The sequence below is a fragment of the Falco naumanni genome, chromosome 1 (genome assembly GCF_017639655.2).
Source record: "Falco naumanni isolate bFalNau1 chromosome 1, bFalNau1.pat, whole genome shotgun sequence".
Classification (NCBI taxonomy): domain Eukaryota; kingdom Metazoa; phylum Chordata; class Aves; order Falconiformes; family Falconidae; genus Falco; species Falco naumanni.
In genome coordinates, this window is record NC_054054.1 from 79,083,760 (window position 1) to 79,110,399 (window position 26,640).

The 26,640-nt window shown below is 39.5% G+C and overlaps 1 protein-coding gene across 2 annotated transcripts in view; it reads left to right on the forward strand.

Moving 5' to 3' along the window:
* Positions 1–26,640, forward strand: part of GLRB (glycine receptor beta) — a 51,934-nt gene that overhangs the window by 19,649 nt on the left and 5,645 nt on the right. Inside the window, exons 5-9 of one of the 2 annotated variants that reach the window (XM_040600899.1) lie at positions 3,388–3,617; positions 6,443–6,525; positions 9,224–9,364; positions 12,759–12,911; positions 19,277–19,569. In XM_040600899.1, coding sequence (XP_040456833.1) covers positions 3,388–3,617; positions 6,443–6,525; positions 9,224–9,364; positions 12,759–12,911; positions 19,277–19,569 — 900 coding nt within the window. The remainder of the gene's footprint in view (positions 1–3,387; positions 3,618–6,442; positions 6,526–9,223; positions 9,365–12,758; positions 12,912–19,276; positions 19,570–26,640) is intronic. The other variant, XM_040600909.1, reaches the window with a different exon arrangement.

Genomic DNA, 26,640 nt, shown 5'->3' on the forward strand with positions numbered 1-26,640 from the left:
AGCTCATTAAACTACTTGTCTAGGATCCCCATGCTAAATCTGCTTCTACTTTTGCAGTTTTTGGGGGTTTTTTTTAGAGTGCAGATTTGTGGGATAATACAGTGATTATGTCACATTTAGCAACTGTTACAGACTGGATCACCAGCCAAGGATTCCTAGGGACAGATCCTTTCTGGTATAAAAACCTAAAGGGCTATAACATTTTAGCTGTGCTGATGATCTGATCCTCTGTCTACAGAATCTATATTCAAGGTTTGTACATGCAGCGTAATCTTTCTTCACTGGCTGAAATGGCAAAACACCACTTTCTCTTTTTCCTTTACTTTAAAACCTTGCAGAAAGGTCTGTTTAACATTTCTGTATATAAAGGAAAACTCTGTTTCATTATTTTAATATTAAAAATGCTATTTTCTGCTTTATCAAAAGACTGCACTATCATGCTTCCTTTCTTTGTATGAGTGCAGTTCGTGTAAAAAGGAGGTTGTCTGGCCACATGCCCACTGTTTAGTAGGCTGCATTTGAAACATTTCTTAGAATGCCTCCCCTTTCAACCTCCCTGAAAACAACTTGCCTTCTGTTGGAGTTTCATGGGAAAAGAAAGCCCTGTAGAATACTTTTGTGATTCTTTTTACCTGCCAGGTCCTCCTAGCTCTAATGCTGATGAATATCTCTTCCACCCCCCACCCCTAGTTTCAGGCTTTTTAATTTCTATTTGACTCTCCTTTATTATAGAATGGCAATCATTCTGCAATATTCAAGAATGTTTGTCAAATTTATAGGAGAAAGACCATGTGCTTCATGCAGACAACTTCTTCAGCCCCTAATTGTAGAGCACATACTGAATCTTAAAATTCATTGCCCAAATTTGACAGGACTGGTCGCAGACTTCTTTCGAAATAGATTTATACCAGATCATAGTCTACACTGCTGCCAGGTGTTGTAATAGTTCATATTCTAAGAAGCAGCCCTTCTGCACGTCATCGTCTGGCTAGCCACAGTTTTGTATCCTGACACCTCTTGGCTTCCTTGTGCATTTTCTTTATTGCCTCAAGTATGCGGTGAATTTCCTCTCCATGTACCCCCTGTCGCAAATCTCTGTCAGTTCGGTAGGTCTGAACCTACTTCTTTTAGGTTAAGGGGATTTGTCTTCCATTGACTTAAATAGGAACAGAAATAAGTTCTTAAGACGTCACAACATCCAGTTGTTTGCTATATTTAAGTTCATTTGTGATAGAGCAAGGAAGGAATTAAAACAGCATCCATCTGATTTTACTTCCAATTCTTATTTTGCCAGTGCATTCTGCTTTTCAGTGGTGTAAACGTCTCCTTGTTCTAAATGGGTAAGCTGAGGGCAAGTGTTGGATGCTGGTTCTCATTTGCCTATGGCTTTGTGAGGGCGTCCTGTTTTGTTTATGGGAAAATTAATTTTGGTGTGATGAATAATGTGATGGTTGTGGGCACGCACAGTATGCAGTATTTATCTCACATAGTTGAAAGTAATAGTTTTCACTGAGACAAGAAGTGCATATGGAACGGGATCTTTAGCGAGAAGCAAGTAAAGTAAATTTTCAATTATATACTTATAATTGAAAAGATGCTTTCTGAGATAATGACCTGAATTCCCTCCTGCTCTGAAGCTTTTCTGTGAGAACCTTCCAGTACAAAGTCACTTCATATTAACAATTATTTTATATTTCTTGTTTACTTTGGCAAGATAATATAGGTCTTTGTATAAATAAGTCAGACCGCATATATTTTTTCAAAATCAGACTGCCAACAAGTAACATGTCTCTCAGAACTATGCATATTAATAAACATCATCTCAGTTCTTTCTACTTCATTTTGATCTTTGCTCCTCTTTACAATGCAGTAAGGAAAAGTATTAGGCGGTATAGTGTCATGAAGAAATACAGGGGTGATCTGACTGGTGGACTGGGCACAGGAAAGCGGGCACTGTATTCCAATTACCAGGGTAAATCATCAGGGTAAATGATTCTGCGTGAGGTCTTAGCCAAGTGCACTCCATCCTGTTGAAGTCAACATGACTGTCTCAACATGGCACTTGCTCTGGACTGTAAATGTACACAATGTAGTAAGTACGACAGAAGAGAACTCACGTATCAACAGAAAAATGTGTAAGAGTGCATTAATGTGTAAAATAACTAAAATTTGTTTGGTATGCAGAATACATTGACAAATCAAAAATATGTTGAGGACCTTCACTCACAGATTTCTAGCATTTTGCTATAAATGTAAAGCAGTTTTCACTGCTCTGAAAGCCCTTAACCTCAAGGTGCTTTTTGGTGAGTGAAAAAACAGAACGCACCATAGAAGACAACTAAGAAGACTGGAGACAGACGTTATCTTACATATAGAATTTTGGTTTATTTGGGGTTGGTTTTGTGCTTTATTTAAACACCACCTTTATTCATTTTCTGTATATGATCTGCCTACTTATACGTAAAAAAGAGGCTCTGGCTTAAATGTAAAAGTAAAAAGCAAAAAAGACTTAGAGGTAGGACTGAAAAATCATAACTGACGTACTAGGTCAGATTTTTCCTTTGGATGCACACAGCTTTCACTAAGGACAGAACGTGTGCGGGTATTGTTTTGCCCCGAGACACATGCTACTCCAATTGCCAAAGGCAAAATTAGTGCATGGTTCTACTACTGTCCACCCTTGATCAAGAGTCCTGCTGAATCCAGAAGGAAATTTCCTCTGCGTAAAGCCTTTTTTTGTCTCTTTGAGACTTATTCTGTGTCTGCTTTCCTAGATGCTCTTTCAGTACTCTATTGCAAGCTGGTACCGGTTTTCCTCAGTTACCAGCACAGTCCCAAATCACTGTTACAAAGTGTGAGGCTGTATTCTGTGTGTGCAGTGTAAAATCTGTGATCTACCTGGTCTGTTTTCCGCTTTTGCAGGGTGATGTTTTGCCATCAGTGTGCCAGTTAACCAAATGGGGAATTAAGCTGGAGTTTAAACTCACAGGATGCCCTGACAGGAGTGAGATCGTGTCTGCTGCTTGCAGCAATTGAGTGGAGCCAAGCTATCGCCTCCCTCTGCCCTGCTGCTTGCTTTCCCCATGCCTAGAAAACAGGGGGCTGCTATCCAGGGCATGCAAAAATGGTGCTGGGGGAGACCATTTGGTCCTTTTTTTAAAGAAAGTTACTATATTGAAAAGATGAGTAAGGCATAATTACCTATTTGTAGTAAAGGCTATTAAACTCTAAGATTTATGTTATTTGAATAGCAATTACTATCTTTGTGGTAGAAAAATGAGGGCATAATTTTTTTTCTTTTCAGAGTCTGATAGAATTGTTTTCTTTCTCCATGGGTTTTTGGCTAGACTTTTGGCTAGTCTAATAATTATTTATTTTTCCCATCAGGATTATAGAGTCAATATCTTTCTAAGACAGAAGTGGAATGACCCCAGGCTCAAACTGCCCAATGACTGGAGAGGTTCAGATACGCTGACGGTGGACCCAACTATGTTTAAATGTCTTTGGAAGCCGGACTTATTCTTTGCAAATGAAAAAAATGCTAACTTCCATGATGTCACACAAGAAAATATCCTTCTTTTTATATTTCGGGATGGAGATGTCCTAGTCAGCATGAGGTATTTTATGGATGTATTTCTGCTCCTTTTTAAAATTGCTTGATATGAGATATATGTGCTGTGTTAGACTTAGTAACGTAATACAGTTTATGACTAACGCTTAGGTTTATATGACAGTTTGTAAACAATACTACAATAAATTAAATGTGTGTAAAGTCAGATGAAGATATTTTAAAGCATGTCAGTTGGTAGCACAGCAGGTACTTGAAGTGTATGTATGTTTCTATGTCTTGTTAAGCTAACACATTAAGTAAATTAGTATTACTAGAAACAAAGTTTAAACCATTTTGATAATTGCTTACATTCCTGGAAGCGTAATGAAATTGATAAAATATCTGAAGTAAAGACATTGGCAAAACAATATTATTTGCACACCGTTTGAATTTCTATGTCATCTGAAGAAAATTATGTTTACGTACTGATGATATAGGGAGGGGCAGAAATTAAAAAATTTTTGAATATAAATGTTTTGTGGAAGTACTGGGATATAATCCTGATTAAGTTCTATACCTTACTGGATATGGATTTTCCCAGAAGACCCAAAAATAGTTTAATTTCGTTGCAATTATGCATACCTTCTTGTGGTTTGACTTGGTTTATCAAAGGTATATATACACCATGCCATAAAAACAGTCATCCAATGAAAACAGCAATTTGGGTGGATAAAAAGGATCTTATAGTGAATTACAGATCTAGAGAGCTTATAAACACAATGATTTGTAGAGATTATGCTCAATTTCCTAACGGTGAGTGAGTTTTCTTCTGGTTTAAACTGGAACATACTGCCCCGATAGAGGAAAAATGATTACCCAAATATACTGCGATATTACCATTAAGAGGGAACCACTTCTGAAATTATGGTCACGTGAGCTATTTCCTCCTGGAATAGAAGCGGATAGAATAAGAAAGAAGATGGGAGAGTCTGGGGGTTTTATTGTCCATTCCAAATCAGGAGGAGAAAACTCAGTCACAAGACTTTTGCCGACGGTGATCAGAATAGAAAATATATTGGGCAATCAAAGCATTTCATTTGGCTTACTCTGAAGTTCCTGGTTCTGATTTCAGTTGTTTCTGTAGCAAGTTTTGAAGTCTGTAGATATCAGTATTTCAAAATTAAGAAATCACTTTCAGCTATAAGAGAAACTTCCCATTTGGAATAGAAAATGTTAAATTAAACATTGAAACTGTTTTTACGTATTATTCCAGGTTGCATCTATTCCTAAGTGACCTTATTTCAGTCAATAGGTTAGGTTTGAACATCGAGTGAATACTCATAGAAGTGTTTATAATCGAAATAATCTTCTCTGAAAACTTCCGAATAACAAAACCAAATTCAATAGTTTGAAATTATTGTTGTCCTCCAAAAATATTCTGATGATCTTAATAATACACTGCATTCGTAAATGGTACGTGTGCAGATAAGATTAAGGTTTTTGAGGCACTGTGGTTTGGTGACATGCTACTAAGTTTTTCGTTTCTTAAAATATGTAATTGCTTGCCTTGTATTATTAGTTTACAGAGATATTATCGCATGTAAATGAAAGACTGTCCGGTTACCAAATTACATGAATGACAAAATGCATGTGAGAGAAAGCTCTTGCCTGCATAAATAGTTGAGAATTAGGAAGGTGCTCACATGAGGGGAAATAAGCAGTAGAGTCCCACAGAAAAAATTCTTCTGGGTCCTGTGCTGTTCAACATAAATCATCTGGAAACCTGTGGACTGACAGGCACTTCTGATGATGGCAAAATATTCAGGGTAGTAAAGATAAGAGACAACACTGAGAATTACAAAATAATGACTAGGCGACAAAGTATGAGATGAAATTCAAAGTAAATAACAGAAAGTTATACATGTGGGAAAAAATATTTTAATTATACAGAAGAACTGATTGACTTTGAGGTGGTTATTACCAGCTAGGAAAATGGCCTTTGGGTGATAACGGCCAGTTCTCTGAAAATGTCAGCTAATGGCTCAGTACTGGTTGAGAAAGTGAATTGACTTCTGGGAAGAGTTAGGGATTAAAGAGAATGTCATGTCACTATAAATTCATGCTATACATGCATCTTGAATACAAGGTGCAGTTCTGGTCTTACCACTGCGAGAAGGCAGGTGAGGGTGTATGGGATGGATTAAATGTATGAAACAGCATCCTTTATAAAGAACGGCTAAGCAAGGCAGACATTTTTCACCTTTTCCAGGGAAAGAACTATGAGACAGGCTCAAGATAGGTAAAAGGAGATGATTAGAGTGCGTGCAGCTTAGCTATGGCATGCCTTGCTGCGGGATCCTGTGCATCATCAAAGTTTAAACAGATTCCAGAAAGCAACTGGAAGCAAAGCAGCTTTTTGGAGGGAAAAAATGTGTTGAGGTCTCTTAAATCTGAAGCATCACTTCTGGTCCAGGAGGCCCTTGAGGTGCTACTTTTGGGAGGCAGCTAGATATCTGGCAAAATACAATTTCCTGATTGCTGTAGTCTCATATTCTTCTTCAGGAGTCTGCCATTGGCCACTGCTGAGACAGGACTCTGTTCTGTGTGGGCCTTTGGTTTGGTTATTCTTATGACCTATATGTATTTTGTCTTGTCTTAGTAGGTCTCTAATTTGTGAACTACTGTGTGTTTAAAACTCTCTGTAAATTTAATTCTCAGAATACTGGAAATAGCTCAATTTCAAACTGCTACTTATTATAAATTTAATGAATTTTTTCTGCTCTTTTAGAAGCTGGAAATACCTGTGATTTATTACTTTTTTCTTTTCCTCATTGCCATATACTGCTTACATGGCAGCTGACACTGTTTTAAAATTCCATTTCTGTATTTCAGATTGTCTATTACTCTGTCATGCCCTTTGGACTTGACCTTGTTTCCTATGGATACACAGCGCTGCAAGATGCAATTGGAAAGCTGTACGTAAATCAGTCCGTGCATAAAAACCGTTGCCTTCTAGGCATGCATCAGAATCCAACAAAAATTTTATCAGTTCTGTATTGTTCATGTCAACATTTTTAATGAATCTTGAAATTAATTATCACTAGTTCCTACTAACATACATTTCGCTATCAAAAATGTTTCTTAAGGTTATGGCACCATGCACTCTGGTTTTAGCTTGTGCTATCAAAGATAATGACAACTGATGGGTTTTATAAAAACACTTACAATAAACCTAGTAAAATGGAAACACGTATCATTTGGAGAAAGACCCCATAGTTTCTCCATGTAGTTTTGACTGCCAGAACCTGTGCTGCTTTGTAGACTGTTGGGGTCCAATTTATCCCCTTGCATTGATGGTGTGTGGTATTGCTTGGAACTTTTGATAGGGTGCTGAAGGAAAAGGATTTGATGCTGATACATTGAGAGCATTAACTGTGAAACCTTTGGAAAGGGGTTTCAAGATGTGTTGTGGATGTAGTCAGGCATCTTTCCCTTACCAATCCTTCCCTGGTCTGTAGGTGATTTGATCATAAGATCATAAGAAGGGGAGGCCAACTCTCATCTCTGACAGGCTTCATACCGCGCTGGAAGTGGCAGACAAAATGTTTCTGAAACCTATCTTCTCTCCTGTGCCCCAAGTGCAAGGGTGCCTACTCAAGTACAGCCATTTCCCAACACAGTGATCCCTGGTGATCCCACGTACGTGGTAATGCTGTTTTCCTGAGTAAGGACAAGTGTGAAGCAGAGAGGAGGAGGGTGGCCCAGCCCTGTAATACAAAAGCTTCATTCAGCTGTTACTCCACCAGGTCTGGTGGGGAAGGTGAGGTTAGAGAAGGGAAAACCAAAGCAAAAAAAGAGCAAGATTAATCAAAGCTGAGCAGAGCAACCCAGTGGGGTTAATAATAACGATGATATCAGAGTTTTACAATTTAGGTTTTGACTACCAGCATTTACTTTTAGAAGTGTAGTATGTCCATAGTAGTTTTGCCCATCACTAATCTGTGTATACATTAGCTGAAGCAAACTCTCATGGTAAACCTAAATCTGTTTAGGGTTAAACTGGAATTACACAGTAATATTAATGGAAGTTTGCTCGAGCTTTCTCAGTCTGGATTGTTTTACAGGCATTGCAAGGTATAGTTATTGGAAGGAAGAACTAGTCATAAAAATTTTCTCAAAACCTTTATTTAAACAACTCTCCATGCTAAGTTGGTATGTTCAAATTCAGGAGGAATTTGCTCCTATGGAAAGACAGTGTGCACTAAGCTTCCTTCTACCTTTTAGTTCCGTTGTCACAAGTAAGAGCGGTACCCATGACCTCCTGTCTGTCTCTCCAGTTCCAGCCGTGGGCTTGCTTTTCCTCCTGGCCATTGGCAGTTTAATTCTACTTCAGTTATTTTCAAATCAGTATTTTGTTTTTAGTTGCTGGATTTCCGAAACAAAAAAGGCCATCAGTTTTTACTAAGCTGTTCTTATATCTGCAGTTATGATCTACAGTTCTACACATTCTCTATAGGCAAAATTTTCACTGTCCAGTAATTGTTATCATAAAGGGTCTTGGCAGTTTTGTCATTTGCTGTATGTTGTAAGGAGGTGGGACTGATTTTATGAACAAAACATGAAAGTAACTGATTGTTCTTTATATTATCTTCCATCACGAAGCATTGAGACATTGTGGTTTTTATTAAGTTGTTGTGGATCTTAGAGCAGTTAGATTGTGAACAGCTTACCTTTTTTAATTGCAGCTGTTTTTCAAAGACTAAAAAAACCCTGTCTAGTGCCTCCAGAAAAAAAATGGTTCTTTAAACATTTTTCAAAGACTTTGACTTGCAAAACACTGCATTCCAACTCCATCTTTTTATGTGTCCCCATCTCTGTTTCTATTTAAAACCCATTATCTCTGTTTGAATTAAGTTAATCCTTAATAAACAGAAGGTGGCATAAAAATGGCATGTAAAATCATGATTATTATTATTATTATGCATATTTGAGCAATACTGCTTTGTGCTTGAATATTGTTAGCCTGACTGTCACTGCCTCTCACTTCATGGTGGTGTATACATCACAGTTTAGACAGTCAGATGTATGCTGAAGTCTGTCCGTACGTATGAGATCATGAAGGCACTGAACTGATTTTAGTAGGACTACACCTCTACTTAAATTCCTGGTCAAGTATTTCTTGAACGAGAGTGCTTTCATGAATCAGGGCCTTTAATCTGAAAAAGCTAAGCAGAAGGTTTGTTTTACACAAAACCCAGTATTCATCACAGTAATTGTGTTAATAAATTGTTTTGAAGCTGCTAGGGCTTGTGAGTGCTGTTAAAGTTCAGTATAATTTTCATGCTTTGCTGAAGTAGAGTATGAATGAATATGGAGGCTTCAAAGCTGTGGAGAATAATGGAGCTTTGCCTTCTTTGTTTACATGGTAAAAACTGTAACAAAAACCTTTTAATTGGTGTAATATTGTTGGTAATGTAATGTTCCACCCACCAAGTCCTAATCTGGGCTTACATTAAAATTCAGCTGTGGATTATTTCATTTTTGTATTTAATTCTCTGAACCAGAAATAGAGAGAAATAGAAAAGTAACAAACATATATGCTAGATTTTCTTGCAGAGCTTACTCTCATTTAGATGGTTCTTTAAATGATTATTATTGGGGTTTTTTTTGTAGTTGGCTATACAACTGATGACTTACGATTTATCTGGCAGTCTGGAGATCCTGTACAGCTAGAGAAAATTGCTCTGCCTCAGTTTGATATTAAAAAGGAGGATATCGAATATGGTAACTGTACCAAGTATTACAAAGGCACAGGTAGGTAGCAATCTCCTTGATACAAAAACTTTAAGCTGCCTTCAGTTACTGTTTGTAGTTACTGGTTAATATTCCAGTTCATGTCTTACATTTCATGGGATAAAATAAATTAATTTTAAACTAACAAGTAGTTCACATAATAATAACTGTCATACGTGGTTACTGCAAGCTAACTCAAATGTAGAAACATCTAGGTTGAAGAAGAGATTAGATGTTTGTCTTGGGTTTTTTTACATGTCTTGTGATCTTACTATCATCATTTTGTTTCTATAATCCTTATACCTGTTTATGCTTGTAAGTGTCAAACTTTTCTGAAAGGATGTTTATGTAGAATTACACCAGTTGCAGGAAAGTAGGATAATTTTGGTTTTCTGGTTTGACTTTTGTTCCAGAAGTGGATAGCAGTAGACTGTAACTGCAAATGCTTTGCCCTGCAGGTTCTTCCTTTCTTTAAGTGTTCTGGAAAGTCTGTCATTATAGAAAGCTGCTTACAATCCTCAGCCCTGAATTTATTTAATCCTATGATTATTTTCTGAGGGTGGGCACAAATTTATCCAATGGTTTCTGTACTCTGGCTTCTCAAAATTTATCTTTTCTACCCCGATTGATTCCTGTCTATAATGATATCCAAACTACAACTACTGACATACTGTGGCAACTGCAAGTCTTCCTACAACGACAGAGGTCAGCAGGGTGTATTTGTCAGTGCTCTTGATCTTGGGAATAGATCTCCCATTAAATCTCGATGAGGACGGCTGTGGTGCCACAGCTTCTGAGGATCCTCTGCAAGTTTCCCATTGACTATTCAGCTGCAGTACGTTACTTGCAGTTGCTCCTGAGCTAGATCCGAAGTCTGAAGAGATCTCCAGTAACCTTAGTAGAGCTCAGAGTTAAGGAATTTAACTTCAAAAAGATAATGAAAATTGGAATGGCATTTGTTTAACTTCAAAATGAGTGAGTTCTTAGCCTAACTACATAATTCAGCATCTCAAGTGATTCACTATCTGTAAATAATATGAAATGAGCTCTCCTCAGGAAAATTCTGCATTTGTGAAAGCAAAACCAACTGGCAGTGATTGCATTCAAATCTAAGTTGGGATATTGTAGAAGCTTACTTAGCAGAGAGAAAAATGTTTTATTCCTAATTAAACAATGAATTTACTGAAAAAAATAAGTGATAAAGTTGTGAAAAAAATAAAGGAATGGATCCTGTAATTCTCAAATAAAATTCATAGAAATGGGAAAATTGGAAAATTTACATTGTATTTTAGGGGAAAAAATAAATACTCAAGATTGTTATCTTGTTATTGAGCTTACCATGACCATTTTGAGTTTTGCCCTAAAACTAAAATTAAATGGCTAAAAAATCCTTAGATATTTTAGGTATTTTTAGGAACCTTAAAGAAAAACCTAATAATTTTACACTTTACTATGAAACAGGAAAGAAAATCAGTAGTGTTCTCTCAAGTTTCAGCACCTTGTGACCACAAGTTGAAATGATACTGCAGAATGCTCAGTAAAAAGGTCACGTTGTCTGTGTGTGTATGTCATTTGAACATGCAAGAAAGAACATGAGGGAACCATCAGAGTGGGTGGAGTGACAACAAGAAATTTAAAAAAAAATTCCTAATTCCTTTATTGCAAATCCTTTTTGTTTAAAAATTAAGAAGATCCATGTTAATCATGTGATCAAGGTTGGAATTAATATTTCATTACTATGAATGGAATATTTTGGTACTCAAATACTTTTAAAGGGTGTTTTCACTAATCAGTAGTTGTTTGATTTACTTTAAATTTTAATGTTCAAGGTATTCATAAAAACAGATTTTGCACACATAGTTAAAATTAACTCAGTTAAGGATTTTGTCAGGTAATCAAGAGGCAGTGTTGCATGTAGAAGCAAATTTTCAAAATTATGGCTTATGTAGGAGAATCCTGCCAGTTGCAAAGAACTTAATCTTTACTGCCTATTTATGTCAAATAATGTTTTGTCATACCTACCTAAGTAGAAGGAGGGTCAAAAAAATGGGGTGACTTTCTGTGGCAGTAAAGTGAGTATTAAAATTTGAAAATTGCCTGTTCTCTGTTTATCAAAGTATATAACAGATCCGAATAGGTCCTTGGGAGCTGAATGGTGAAGGCAATAGTTACTGTTCTCTGCCTGATGAAAGATGATTCAAAGGCATATAGAATGCATTTCTGGCATAAAGCAAACAAATAATGATATTGAAGGTCATCCCTTATTTGAAAATAAAACCTAAAGGTATCTGGAAACTATTCAGGAATTATAAAGGGGATATTTGTCAAACAGATCATTGAAGAGAATAAAATGAACTATAAAATACCGTATCGTGTCTTCTAAACAGGGAAATTTTCCCTTAATGTTTTATTGTTTTTTTGTTTTGCTTCTTCTGTGCCCAAACAGTGCTTTTAAGATGATTTGTCATTCTACAGCACTTTACTGTTAAAATATAGAATATAAATAGATATATTTTTGACAGATCCTATCTTCTAAATCGGCTTTGCACTGACTTGATTGACAGATATAGACTGATCTGAATTTTGAAACTGTTGTAATGTAACATAGGAATGCCTTTTCCTTGTGATAGATTAATTTATGAAGTTGTTTTTATAACACTATTGTGTTGATATTAACATAAAAATGCCAGTTCTATTAATTGAGTGAAAATATGAACAGAATTTGTCTTCTGGTTATTGGACTTCCTGACCCATCTGTTACCTGCTGCAAAACCTCTAGTATCTGCAGCTTTACTTTTTGTTGGAGTTATCTTAACAGATATGTTCTGAAATGTTTGTGTGCTTTTAGATCCTAATTTTAAAACATTTGAGGCACTGTTCCTTGTTTTCAAAGAGTAGTGGCTTTAGAGCCTTTTTTAAAAAGACTGTACCAGTTTTAGAAGTCACCTGTACCAGCGTTCAGTTCTGTGGGAATCTCCGCTTAGAGACACATTCAGATCACTTCTTTCCATTCTAAACTGACTACACCAATATTTCTTAATTCCATCTTTTGCACGATTAATGCTAAGGAGGATTTTCAGATGAGCTTAAGCTAGTATGACTGCTAGAGTCCGTTGGTTTTATCTGGACCGCATCTTGAAGCCAGCATCAAGATGAGAGTTAGTTTAACTGCCTGGTGCTGATGTGCTGTGGCTGTAGAGGGGTGCCTGGTAGAGCACAGAGGGTACCACATGCCTGCCCACACCTGGCGGTTATATAGATCTGTGTTTTGAATGTGTTTTTTTTCCCCAAATGGAACTCTTTGCCTTCATAAAGCAAATCAAATCATTAAATTTTTGCTCTTAAATAGAAAAAGGCCTGGAAGATATGGATCAGAAGAAGCACATTAAACATTAATGCATTTATTTCTTTAAAGGTTATTACACTTGTGTAGAAGTAATCTTCACTTTGAGAAGACAAGTTGGATTTTACATGATGGGTGTTTATGCTCCTACACTGCTAATTGTTGTTCTATCCTGGCTGTCATTTTGGATCAATCCTGATGCAAGCGCTGCAAGAGTCCCACTGGGTAACCTGTGTTTACACATACCGTCACGATCCGCTGTAACGCCATTGAGCCATTCTCAGTTGCTTTGATAACATGACACCGGACACTGAAAGCAACTTCACTTCCATTATCCACTCATCATTTTCACTGAAACCTCCTCATTGCTAGTCCAGTAAAATCCACCTCCACATTAAGACTTCACTTGATAACGGTTCCCGTGTTCCCATGATAAACACACTGTCTGCTCCTCTCAGCCCAGACAAATCTGATCTTATCCATGTACAGGTGATGCTGCAGACACTGGCAATACGCAGTTCATAGGAATCTGAGCATTTGAATAATCAGTAAGAAAGCAGGATGATGAGTAAGGCTCTAAATAGTTACCTCTTGGAGCAGTTTTTTCTGAAGATTAATAGAAGCAGAATGATGTCTGCAAAAGAATTAACAAACATTAGCAGAACACAGTAAGGGCCTTCATTTATTATGAAAGAGTAGGACACAAAGTTAATCAAAACAATATTCTCTTGACTAATTCGATTGTACATGGGACTGCAGCTGTGGGGTGGCCAGATTTGCTGACCCCAAGAGCTCAATGAAATGCAGAGCCAGGCTCTTGCACCTTGACACTTCTGTTTGGATTCCCTTCCCCATGCCATGACCTCTTTGTCCCCCTCCTTTGGACTCCCTGTGGTTCCCTTTTCCCTGGCACTCCTACCTCCCTAGGTCCATACTTTCCAAATCTTTTCCATGTCCCAGGAGGTTCAGGGCACCTGTTTTCAAGACCCCAGGGGTGCAGTTGCAGAAGCCCTCCAGCCACATGCCTTGCTGAGAACCCTCTCATCCACGCTTGGACCTCCACACCCCCACAGGACCTGACTCCAGTGCAACCTCACGTGCATGAATGCGTGTCAGTAACACTGGAGACCCTTGGGGTCAGGACCTGCCACATCCCCTTACCAGTCTGTGGCTGTGCTCTGCACAGTCCTGCAGCAATGAGTAGCTGAAATCCCTGTGTTAAAGGCCAGCTGGAGCAGGAACAGTGCCAGGTTTTGTTGGGTGGAAAAGCATCCACGTACCCCCTGGCCTGAGCTTCACTGCTCTCGTCTCAGGTCATCTGCCGTGCTTCCTTCTCTGCCAGTGATGACAGGCAAAGTAATCTAAGATCTGCAAAACCCCCACAATTTAAGTGGGATGTTCAGGTCCTTGAATGCATCCAGAGGAGGGCAACAAAGCTGGTGGAAGGGCTGGAAGGAATGTCCTATGGGGAGCAGCTGAGGACGTTGGGCTTGTCTAGATGGGAGAGAAGGAGGCTGAGGGGCGACCTCGTTGCTCTCTGCAGCTCCCTGAGGAGGGGAAGGGGAGAGGGAGGTGCTGATCTCCTGGCTGAGGAGCTTTATACTGGACACCAGGAAGCATTTCTTTACCAAGAGGGTGGTCGAGCGCTGGAACAGGCTTCCTAGAGAGGTGGTTGATGCCCCAGGCCTGTCGGTGCCCTTAGCAACATGCTTTAACTTTTGGTCAGGCTGTTGGACTGGCTGATCATTGCAGGTCCCTTCCAACTGAAATAGTCTATTTTAGAATCTGGAGAACTGTGACTGGAGTGCTACTTTTGCCTTTTGAGCCACAGCTGGCTACCTTGCTATAACTAAATGTAACAAACCCGCTATTTTTATTTTTATTTTTCTATCTTCTAAGGTTCTATTTCAGAATGCAAATCAGGGGTTTTTTTATTCTGACCTCTAAAAATATTAATAGTAATTTAGGGAGGAGTCACAATCTGTATTAGTTTGATAGCAAGTAACAAATATCCCTCACCTTGAAAAGTAGCAAGGATGTGTTCCACAGTGCTAAACATAAGACATTTTAAGAAGAAAAAAAAATGGGGAAAATGTAGCATGTATTAAATTAAAAAGATAGAAACCAGAACTGGAAATGTTTTTCATCTAGTGAGCTCCAATGCAATCAAAGCTTGAGCTGTATTTCCACTTTTATAATCCTGCACTTCAAGTAGCCAACCAGTCTGGCTTATTAATTATATATTAGATTTATAAGATACAGTGCTGATTTATGTAAATTGGCGTCTTTGTGACTAAATAATGCATACTTATTTATCGTTGATTTGCTTCATTTATTATAAGTGCTCCTTTTATGTATTAGCATTTCTGAAAGAATGCATTTTTAAAGTCACTAACCATTGGCTTGGTAATGTGACTTTTCCTGAATCCCCAGAGAAGCAAAATAACTCTAAATCTGACCATCCTCGAGTCATGAGTCAGTATTTAGTAATGCAAGTTGTTAACACTGTCAGCAGGGTAAGATTTATGTCTCTCTGGTTTGCAGGAGGGCAACAAACTAACTCTTCTAGCTACATCATTGAAGAAGTTGACCTTGGAATCTAACAAGATTAACATTTGTGTTTGGAGTGAAGGTTGTCTAATCCCAAGAAACTGTTACCAATGGCCTGAACACTCTCAGTGGCTAGATACAGGTCTCGCCAGATCAGAAGCTTCTTCAGATTTGCTTATGAATGAATGCATTTGTCCCTAGAGTTAAGTATGGGGGGCCACTTCTCCCCACGGCAAGGCAGCTTGGAAGTTTCCAGGTGATTTAGGAATACGAGACACTTTGCAAGCCAGTAAGCAGAGTATATTTTTGTAAACTGATTAAAGTTCTGGGAAAAGGGTGTACATTTGAAGAAAAATCCTGTGTCCACGTAGGAACTAAACAAATTGCAAGCCCTGTTTATCCCTGTATCATTTCACCCAACTTGATCATCTGTCGGTAGGGAGGTCCACAAAGGACTAGTATCTGGGCAGCTGTGGCTAAGCAACGTAAAGGCTGATAGTACTGTATGCTTCTGTCTAATTAGATGCTGGTGTTTCACCTTTTAATGAGCCAAACAGAGGACTCTCCAGTTCTTTACAGGTGGAAAGTGTTCCAGCATCCATTTAATAAAAAAGCAAGCAAACAAACAAACAAAAAACCATGACCTTTCCTACCTTCACTGCTGTGTGATCCTCAAAGGGAGTAAGATCATCTCTGGAGCTGTAGGGATCTGAAGGACATCGGACTTCTGTCCGCCCGCAGTGGCCTGACAGTGTGAAGCATTACTCCAAAGTTCAGGCAGGGCTACAACAGGGTAACTAAAAGCTTGGAGTAGTGATCTGTGATGTATTTCTCACACAGAAAGGACAAGCAGGCATGCACCCCACCCCCATCACTCCTGTCCTCAGATCTGTCTTCATTCTAGGCATTTCATTCTATAAAATTGTAACAAATGCAGTCTCAAAGACATAAATATATATGTATAACTGTAGTTTGAGGAAGGACTGGCAAGATCATGTCTTTTAGTTTAAAAAGTTTAATGAGAGAAAAGAATGTATAAGAAGATACCAAATGATAAGGAAAGCAAGAAAAAATATTAACTTGGTCAATAACATTTGTGAGATGAAGCCAGACATTTTTAAAGCAGTAATATAAACCAGAAAATACTGTTTTAGACAGCATATAATTAACCTGTGGAATTCACTGCCAGGAGATAGTGCTGAGGACAGTAAGTTTGATGGATTCAAAAAGGGGAGATTAATTTATCTGGCAGCATGTGCTGAAGTGCTTTGCTGGACTGGCACTTTCAGATGTTATCCACATGTAACCTTAGGTAGTATTTTTAAAATAGTAGCTCTGTAAATCATGCTTTAGGCTGTGAGATAACTAACCTTACTGATAAACTAAACTGTGCCATCAAGAGGGATACTACACTAGGGGAAAAAATGTGGAGGTATTTCCTGGAAATGCCAACTTTACTTGCAAGTGTGGAGGAAGGAGCTCTGTCCCTTCTCTTTAGTGCTCCTTGAGAAGAAAAGGGGCATTTTTTCCTTTATTTAAATTTTTTTATTTAATTAGATAAGTAATTTTGCAGTTAATTTGTTCATTCTCCTCACTCATGTTTGAGTCTTGAGCTTTGGACTGTGTTGGGTAGGTACCTAGTGCAGCTGCTGCCAGATGTGCGATGCACACCAGCGGTGCTAGGGTCTCCGAGGCCGTGCTAGCTGTGATCTGGCAGCAGATGGCTGCTTAATAGAATATTTCTGTGCTTCTATCTCACTTTATTATTATCTCGAAAACCTAAAAGTTTCTCAGACCTTGAGAATGAACTTTTTATCCTAGGAATCCAGACAAATGGATGTTAGCGGCAGGTCACTGTGACCTCAGTTGCTCTACTGAACAGATCGATGAAAGCTCCACTAAAACCTTCTCAGCTACTGGAATTTCTAAGTTGGTTATGTAGAATTAAATTCTGGATTGTAAGATCTATTATTTTAAGCTCTACATAGTGCCTGTACAAATGTTTTCAGCACGAGGTATGATAATACTATTTGCCTATTAAGATAATAAACACTTTTAAAGTTGGTAGGAAAAAAAATTACAATATCTGAGATGTTGAGTCAGTCCATATCATTGTCTAATTGGGTTAATCAGCAGGAGGGCAGAGGCTGCCTGTCAGAAACCTAGCACAGACTGCAGTCTGCATGGTACTTGGTACCGTACGCTGTTGGAGAGCAAACGGCAAGCTGGGCATAGGCAGAGGGGCTCTCTATACATTAAAAGGCATTGCAGCCTTATTTGTACTTGTTATTGCAGTTCCTTATGGTCTGTAATTAGTGTTTATCCCCAGACAGCTGGTGTTGGTCAGTGAAAATAATTTTTGTAAAAAGGGGACTATTCTATGCTCACTTTTTATCCATATGGGAACGTTTGTACTTGAACATTTCAGAGACAGTAGATGGGAAAAAAGCCAGAGTGGACGCTGAGGGTTCTCTGATTGGTGTTTGCCATGTCGTTCTGACCTGAGGTAGCAGATCTGGCCATTCTATATTATTCTAATGGACAAAAAAAATCCAGCTTTGCAATGATACATAGATTCTACACATTTCTAAATAAAACATCATAAAAATTTGTATTTTAAAATTGCATGACTGTAATAATTTCTTTATATTTTATTTTCAGTGTTTTAAGATCTAGAAAATTACCCACCTCAAATGAATACCAAATAAAGTATCATAGCAATCTTATTAAAATCCAAATAGGAACACTAGCAAAAGAATTATGTGATATTTATGATCAACTAGATTTGAATACTTTCATAGACCAATACAGATACTTTCAGTTTTATTAACATTTTCACATCCTCAGTTACTTAAAGTGGATCTGAAGAAAATGATCTCTGTATGAATTACAAAATTTTTCTTTGGAAAAAAAAATGCTTTGGATAGCACATATGACCAATATAAGAAACATAGTTAAGACTGAGTATCTCCTTTTGGCCAACATTTTCTGTAGACATCAATTACATTTCTTAAAACCCCCCATTTATTACTAAAGATTTGTATCATTGATGCTCACAAAACCAAAATGGGACATTCTGAACTGGGGGGTTGAACTAAGTTTTCCTCCCATAACAGTCATTTCTGAAGTTAGTGTTTTTCCAAATGTAGCTGTTCGTGCTGCTATTTCTTTTTGATAGGAGCCCGTGGGAAAACTGTCTTTAAGATCGGGCTTGTATTTTGTCTCTTGTGATGTGAGTCCAGTGTTGATGGGGACATTTGGAAGAGAAATACTTGTTGAAACCCAGTTTGATGATGGGTGTGACCTTTCAACAGCCTTTGCAGATGTAGAGTTGGGGTTTTTTTCATTATAAGGGCTTCCTGAAATACACTTTATCTAGAAAGCTTCCTCTAGGTCCTGGAAGCTCAAATAGGGAAGGGTTGTAGACCCTCAGTCAACTCAGTGTTTTCGTCTTCACAGTGAATTGGGAGCACAGACTTTTTAATGGGCCGGTGCAGCCTTGCTCTTCAGCAAAATCTTCCCTTTCATCTAAGGTTTTTGTATCACACTTGTGGACAGATCTTTCAGGGAATTGCTCCTGCTTTAGCACAGTTCAGATTTCAGGGACAGCAGTCTAATTTAAAGGATTTGGAATCTTTTGGTTTAAGTATCATGTATTTCTCTTCCATCTTCCCAGGCTTAGATGCACGTTGTAAAATAAGCCTTTGGAAAGCCCATTTCCCAACTGTGTGGTGGGTGATGGGGCAGGAGAACCACAGCAACCAGCACAGCCTGACTTATTTGCTTCTCTGTTTATAAAATGAAGGTGCTCATTATTAACAATTCATCATCAACTGCGATAACCTACCCAAGTATTCAGTGTAACTTGTTCATCAACCAAAGGCATGTGCATTTGGTATACCTGCTGCACCGACCACATTGTGAAGTCCCATTCACTGTTACAAAACGTCATTCAGTGTTGTCTGTTTCAGAGGAAGAGCACAGCCAGTGACAGTATGCGTAAGGATTCTTTAATCAATACGTTATTTTTCTTTTTGTAGGTATTTTCTCAGTGCTCAGCTTGGCATCTGAATGTACCACTCTTGCCGCTGAACTTCCCAAAGTGTCCTACGTGAAGGCCTTAGATGTCTGGCTGATTGTTTGCCTGCTCTTTGGGTTTGCGTCCCTGGTGGAGTATGCGGTGGTTCAGGTAATGCTGAACAATCCAAAGAGAATTGAAGCCGAAAAAGCAAAGATTGCCAAGGCAGAGCAAGTGGAAGGGAAGGGTGGAAATGCTGCCAAGAAGAACACGGTGAATGGCACCGGGACTCCTGTCCACATCAGCACTTTACAGGTAGGAGCTGCAAAGCTAACTATGCAAAATCAGCATTATCCTCCATTAAAAGAATTCCAGGAATATACTGTTGTAATAATTTTGGAGAGTGCTTAATCTTAGAAGTGAACAAGATGTTAAAAACATGCTGGTAATTAATGGCTAGCAGTCTGACCAATTGGTCCCTAGTGATTTGGGGTCAGATGTACTAAATGAAGAATTTGTCTTTTAATATCCTAGCGCTATCGTTGCTGCTGAGCTTCAGGTAAATAAAGTAGCAGGCAGCTTTACAGTTGCTATTTTTCTCATAATAAATAGCAGCTGTCAAACCGTAGCTATTCAGAGGACAAGACTCTCGGCCAGTATTTGCCGAGAGCTTACTCAAATAACACCCCGCTCATTGCTTTCCCCGGGATGGCCACAGCTGCAGCGCATTGCATGTCAAGCATCTCTGAAGCCAGGGATCCAGAAGTCTTGGCATTTGTAAAGAAAAGACAGGTCTGTTTGTCTGTCAAACACTCCCTGCATTTGTGTTGCCAGATCGAGTTTACGGGTCAGATCTCATTATACAGATAAAGACAAGATGTACGTCTTCACTCAGGCCAAAGTTTTCCATCACGTTGCTAAACTCTCGGTGTTGTAAAACTCCCCTTTTGTGCTGCAGGAGTTACCAGACACGCAGGCCAACTGCCCGCAATCCTAAGTGATATTTATTCCACAAGACGAAAATCGTTCTGCTACGATATGTGGAATGTGAATTTGGCTTATAGTTTTCAATGACTCAGCAATTTGGATGTATAAAATAAAGCTATTAGGCCAGATCCAAGTGGTAATATAGGTAGCGTACAATGCAACTTTAAGGCTTCTTTAAGGAGGGAGTACTTTATGCCAGAATGGTGGAAACCCTGTCCCAGTATCAAACTGGCATTGCCCCATAACTAATTACCCCAGAGCCAAGGAGCTACAGGTAGCGCAGAGCAGTGCCCTTAACTACCATAATTCTCACCTGGTAGAAGAGTCTCCTGGGAGCTGTATTGGGCAACCAGGCTCAGCACAGAGCAGCCCCATGGCTGCTTTGACTCGTGTCACAAGCAATTCTCGAGGCCCAGGCAGTGTGGGAGCCAAGCAGAAAGAAAGATGGCTCCGCTACAGTTGTGCTTCCCCTGAACTTAAATGTGATGTTTTTGTGTTCAGCAATTTGCAGGTCCAAAATTTAGCTGTTTCTTGTGACAAAGTAGTTGTAACAGTCCAGCAGAGCAACGTCAAATCTATTTATTTCCATTTCAAGTACTTAAGTGTAAGCATTCAGCTTGATCAGTGACAAGATTAACCAAAGAACTACAGTTTTTCAGTATTGTGAACAAAACCAAATCACTAAATTACTGATTCTCCTTGGTGGGTACACCCTTTAAGGTGCTTGCTGTTGTCATAGCCGTAAGGAGAATAAAATCATAACTTTTATTACCTATGCTATCCTTTCATCTTTTAATAACTTTTTTCAAGAAGACAACTTTGGGTGTACAGTGCATATGAAGACTTAGAGGAAGGGGAGTCATCCACAAAAATTAAGCAATGTTCCCCATGAAAGGTGTCTAGGGTGGATGTTTTTACAATTCAGACCTCAGTCCGCCCTCCAAAAACTTGCAGTCCCCCCTCCATGATCTTGCAATGTCAGCTCCAGCATCTCGTGTTTGACCTGCACTTTTCAGGGTCCTTCCAATTTGTTATGAGAGACCTTTAGCATTCCAATACCTATAACCTCTGCAACAACAATCTGGATTTGTACGGAGTCCTGGGCGTGTGTAGCTTCTGATGATCGTTATACAGATAGTTACAAAACATTTGCTTACTGAGACATATTGGAAATATGTATTCATTGTTTTGAAAGCAATGAAGCTTTTCAAAGCATGCTGCAAAAGACCCCTTATGTGGCTGAGTGGTCTCCTCCCCTCATGGCTAGTGATCCAGCTCTGATCCAGCCACCTGCTGTGAAACACAGCCTACCTGACAAGGGTGTCCTGGGCTGGTGATTTCTGGGAAGATCACCAGGCTGAGATAGAAGAAGATCCCAAACCAATGAATCACTTGGTATCAGGATGTGGTAGGGCAGTGATGCCAGATTTTAGATATATTTGAATGCTATAAATCTGCCGAGCTGAGCACTCCCTCTTTGAACCAGCTACTGGGTAGGAGTACTTTGAAAGTTCTCAGCCCTGGACAAGCCTGTACTAAACTCCTAAAACAGAACAGGTCTAAATCTTTCGGTAGCTCTGACTCCTAATCCAAAACTAACCCTGCCCCACAAAATTTGGATTGCTCCCATACAGACCTAGTAATGATCAAGTGGAGAACGCATTTTTCATATGGCAAATATGCAAGGGAGGGAAACATTAAGGAAATAGGTAATGGAAAAAAAAGTGTATGTTGAAAGGCATAAAGAATATGAAACAAAAAGAGGCCAGAGTGCTGTCCCAGAACTTCAGGAGCTGTTTCTCATCAGGCTTGAGTAGGGATTGTGTGTGAGGAGAGAACAAATACTGGGCTAAACACCTGGAAAGACTTAGATGAACCAATGTATAGCTTTAGGAGAAAAGGACAACTTAGAACTGCATCCGTGAAACACAGGTGCATCCCATAGAAGTGTTCTCTTTCCACACAGGACGTGATACCAAGGCAAAAGTGGCTGAGGTTGTAGCTGGCAATCCCACTGTAGCTGGGCTTGAAACGGTGGATAGACCAGACGGGACTCAAAGGTAGAGCCAACAGGAAGGACCTGGGAGCAGAAAACTCCAAGTGGTGCAAAACAGAGAGCATGAATAATTTCAGTTAAAAAGTGTTTCTCCAGCTTAAATGAAGCACTTTACGTATTATGAGACATTAACTGAATGGTGGTGATACAGATCTGTAAGTTATTAAAGGGGAGCCAAGTTTAAAAAGAGAAACTACTTTTTTTTTTCTTCTCACTTTTAAATGCCCCTAATCCTGATGCCAGACCAGTTTGCCAGCGTTCCACGAGCAGCGAGTTGCACTCTTCCTGCCTCTTGCAGCCATGCAGCGTTGCAGCAGTGATGCCCTGCAGGAGGCCTGGGGCAGGGGCCCGTATGTAAGGTACAGGGGGGTTGCAGGGGTAGGAAGATCCCAGGTGTGGGAAGGATCACAGGGAGCGCAGGGAAGCAAGTGGGACAGACAGGTGCCCCTGGTTCCAGCCCCCATGGAACAATTTACGTGCTTGCACTATTTGTGAAAGATAAAAATGGAATCTGGTCTGGAGGCTTGGCACGCTTGATATTAGTAAAATGCAAGCCGTAACAAAAACAAGTGGTTATACTTAAAAATACAAGCAGCTGTTTTTCCTCTTTTATGACATGAAATTGGGTAAAGGGATCAACTTTTCAGTATACCCTAAACATTAAAAACTTGATGCCATTCATAATTGAGGGTGAGGACAAGAGAACTCCTGTGACAGAACCTGCAAGGGTCCACCTGGAAGTTTCCAGCAGAAAGCGCTTTTGGCACTGTGTCAGTAGAGTCAGTGACGGTGACTGATAGTCACCAGCAGCGACAGTGAAGGTGGCAGGATGAAAACAGTACTTACAATTTGCCAGTCACCCAAAGATGGAGCAAAGCTTCCATGGATGCATAGCTGCGTCTGCTTTCCACCACATCCTGGGTACTGGCTGACGTAAAAGCTGTATGTTGCCAGCACACCACATTTCCAAGTCCATGCTTTGTGACTCGTGCCCCCTCTCACAAAAACCCTTGAAATGTCAGTGCCATTTTAAGCCCAGAGGTTTGCAGATATGACTGTCTGATTAAAGTCAAGTGGTCCATCTGGCAAGATCACCCTGAATCTGTAGGGGAAAAAAGAGAAAATTCAACATAAGCACTTCTGATGTGCTTTTTCTAGGACTGACAATGTCTATGCATTTAACAGGCGAGACACCATGAGAAAGTACAGTTTGGCTCCCTTAGCTCCTAGCGGCTGCAGTTAGAAGCGGTTCTAAGCAGAGGAGAAGATTATGCAAACTGGTGGTAACGGCTGGCACTGGCTTTTTACTGGGAATCCTCAGTAGGAGTTTGAGTGTGTTTCCTAGCAATGCAGCATCATACAGTGAGAAAAACAAGCGAAAAGGGAAATGTTCTGAAGATGAATTAGTTTCTTTTGCTTTCACTGGTGGTGCGATTACAGGGAGAGATCGCACTGTTAACTCTAACAGCATCCCTCGATTTGAATAGTCACATTTTCATCAAGCCCATTTATAGAAGCTGTCTCCCACAGATAATGTGCTTATGGCTGGAGAGAACATTTGCTAAAAGAATGTCTCTGGCAGATGATGAATAGTGCTATGCAAGTGGTGGTAACAGCTCTAAACCCAGTTATTTTTAAAAAGAAGTAGTGCCTTATCTTGCCAGAGCCACATCTCCTCTCTGAAACCTGATATGAGTTATGTTCATCTCTACCAATTCACAATATACCTGACCAGTGGTGATGACCTGTGGTGACCTATCTTCCCCTATTGTCTTTTCCCCTCAAGTGGCACTCCAGACTCAGCTTTTTCATGTAGAACCACCAGAAGCCCAGTTTACATTTTACCTTGTACACAAAACCACAGGCTGCAGCCTATTTTAATAGTTTCTGACAGCATTTCAGGTACAGAGTAGGTACTTTCTGCTCTAGTGACTCACGTATACATCCTTGAAGATAATTCAACACACCGGTGTAAAAAGGCCCCAAGCAATCTGCTTTGAGCAGGGGGATGGACTAGATGGTCTCTAGAGGTCCCTGCCAACCTCAGCTATGCCGTGATTCTGTGATACTTTATGTATAAATATTTTTTGCGCGGTACTTTGCAAGGAATATTTGGAATGTGGTAGCAAATTCCTGCTGAGCCGCACCAGAAAATACACTCAGTCTGGATAGACACTGATACTAAACAGTCATTACTGTATTGATGTTCTACATCTATCGTTATGGCAAGAGCAAGAGAGGAGCACAAAACAAGTGCAGGAAAGATTAATGAGAGTTTGTTAGAAAACTCCTCCTTCATCCTGTGTGGAAGATTTACTCACTGGCAGCACTGGTGCCGGATCTGCGTGCCAAAGAGGTTGGGTGCAGCAGGGGAGAAGGTTTTAGGGCAGAGAGGATGTGCTGTGTAGGGCAGAGGATGCGGCGGTACAGTCGGGAGGCACTTCAGCCTGAGGGATGCATGCTGAGCCGGAGAGGCTGCCAGAGCTACAGCATGTTTGGAGCTTTGCTAGAAATTATGGGCAATCCCACTTCTGCTCTCAAAAATTCTTGAATCCAAAATGAAGGCGTTTTATATTGCACTTCATCCTGACAGATAAAGAGGACTTGATGGCAGGATGAACAGTCAGTTGGAAAGGATCTTCATTCTATTTGCACAAAACAAATTTAGTCGAGTTCTGGTACTTTTGGAGCTGTAAAAGAAGATATTTCACAAATCTGAAAACTCTTTTTTCTCATCTGGGTGGAAGAATTTATACAAAAAGTATAAATGATGCTGGTGAGCTATAGAACAACGTTCAAAACAGCTACAGATCAGAAGGAAAGCAATACTAATTTTAAAAAAAAAAACAACAGTACAACTGAAAACAAATTCCCAAAGATGGAAAACCATACCCAGCTTCAAGCATTTCTCTTTTTTTCTCACTGGCAAATGGATAAGTTAGTAGTAATCAGTGTAAATTGAAATCCAGAAAATAGGTGTAGGTAACAAAAGGGATTTATGGCTAAGCATAATTAAGGGCAACAGGAAGTTATCTGCATGTATAGCCAGAATACAAAAACCGGTTCTAAGAGTATTGATCCAATGCTAGGTAGAGATGCTGTAAGTATCAGAAATTAGCAGAAAAGGCAAAAGTGTTGAACAAATATTCTGCTCTGTGTTTGGGGGAAAGCCAGATGTAGTCAATCAGATGATGAAATAGCTTTAATTGACAGTAGCTAACAAGGATGTTAAACAGTAGCTATTAAAGATAGACATTTTACAATTGATATTTCAGCTTAAGTTGCATCTAGGATTTTTTAAAGAGCTGGTCCATGAGTGCTGTGGAAAATTGATGTTGATTTTTTAATAAATCCTTTAAAACTGGGAAGGTTCCAAAAGACAGCAAGAAGCTAACTTTGTGCCAGTATTTTTAAAGGCTAAGTGGCATAACATGCATAATTATAAGCTTGACATCAATCAGTGGAAAATATTGCATAGCTAACAGGGGGCTGACTAATAATTATTATTCATAAGTATTAATTATCATTAATGTTATTCATAATTCAGCCCCATGTTAGCTAATAAATTTAAATGGGTCAGTGAAATTAAAGCTGATCTGTGTGTTTATTGATTTAATCAAACTATTTTTTAAAAAAGATTACAAACTAGCTTGACAGAGGTAATGATGTGGAGGAAAGAAACTCTTTAAGAACATTTGACTTGGCTTTGTGTGTCGGCCTGGTTACATCATTTGAATTATGCAAAATCAAGGTTATATTTGTTACCATCTGTAAGTACCAGCAGTTAATCAGGCTAACTATAGTCATGCCTCGTGACTGAAAATTGAAGCCAAATAAATTCAGGTTAGAAATAAGGTACATATGTTTGTGGGGAACAAGGTCATGGAAAAAATTCTCCATCCTGGATGTTTTTAAAGGAAAATCTAGTGTAACAAGTTTGGGCAGTAAATGTGGAGAGTGATGAGGAGCACCAGAAGCGGGAGAGGCGACGATGGGGAGTTAGTTCTCCCTCCCTGCCAGTCTGCATGTGCAGGCAGCACTTCTTTCTTCTGCTCTTTCCCCATTTTCCTACCACATTATTCCTTGAACTCTGCAAACAAAGGCTTTCTCAACCGGGTACGGCCCCGTTGCAGCAGCAGCAGCAGGTGCTGAGCTTGGCAGCCAGCAGCGGTCTGCCTCGGCTTTGTCAAGGGATCATCCCAAGGGGCCTTCTGGCTTCTGGGAGTCATTTTTAGGTACTTCTGAGCTGTTCATCGAAAGGCAGGTGGCCTGTTCAACTTACCAGACCTCAACAAGGTAGCCCAGTCCTGAGACGAACTGGGTCTGTGGTTTGGGCCAAGCCT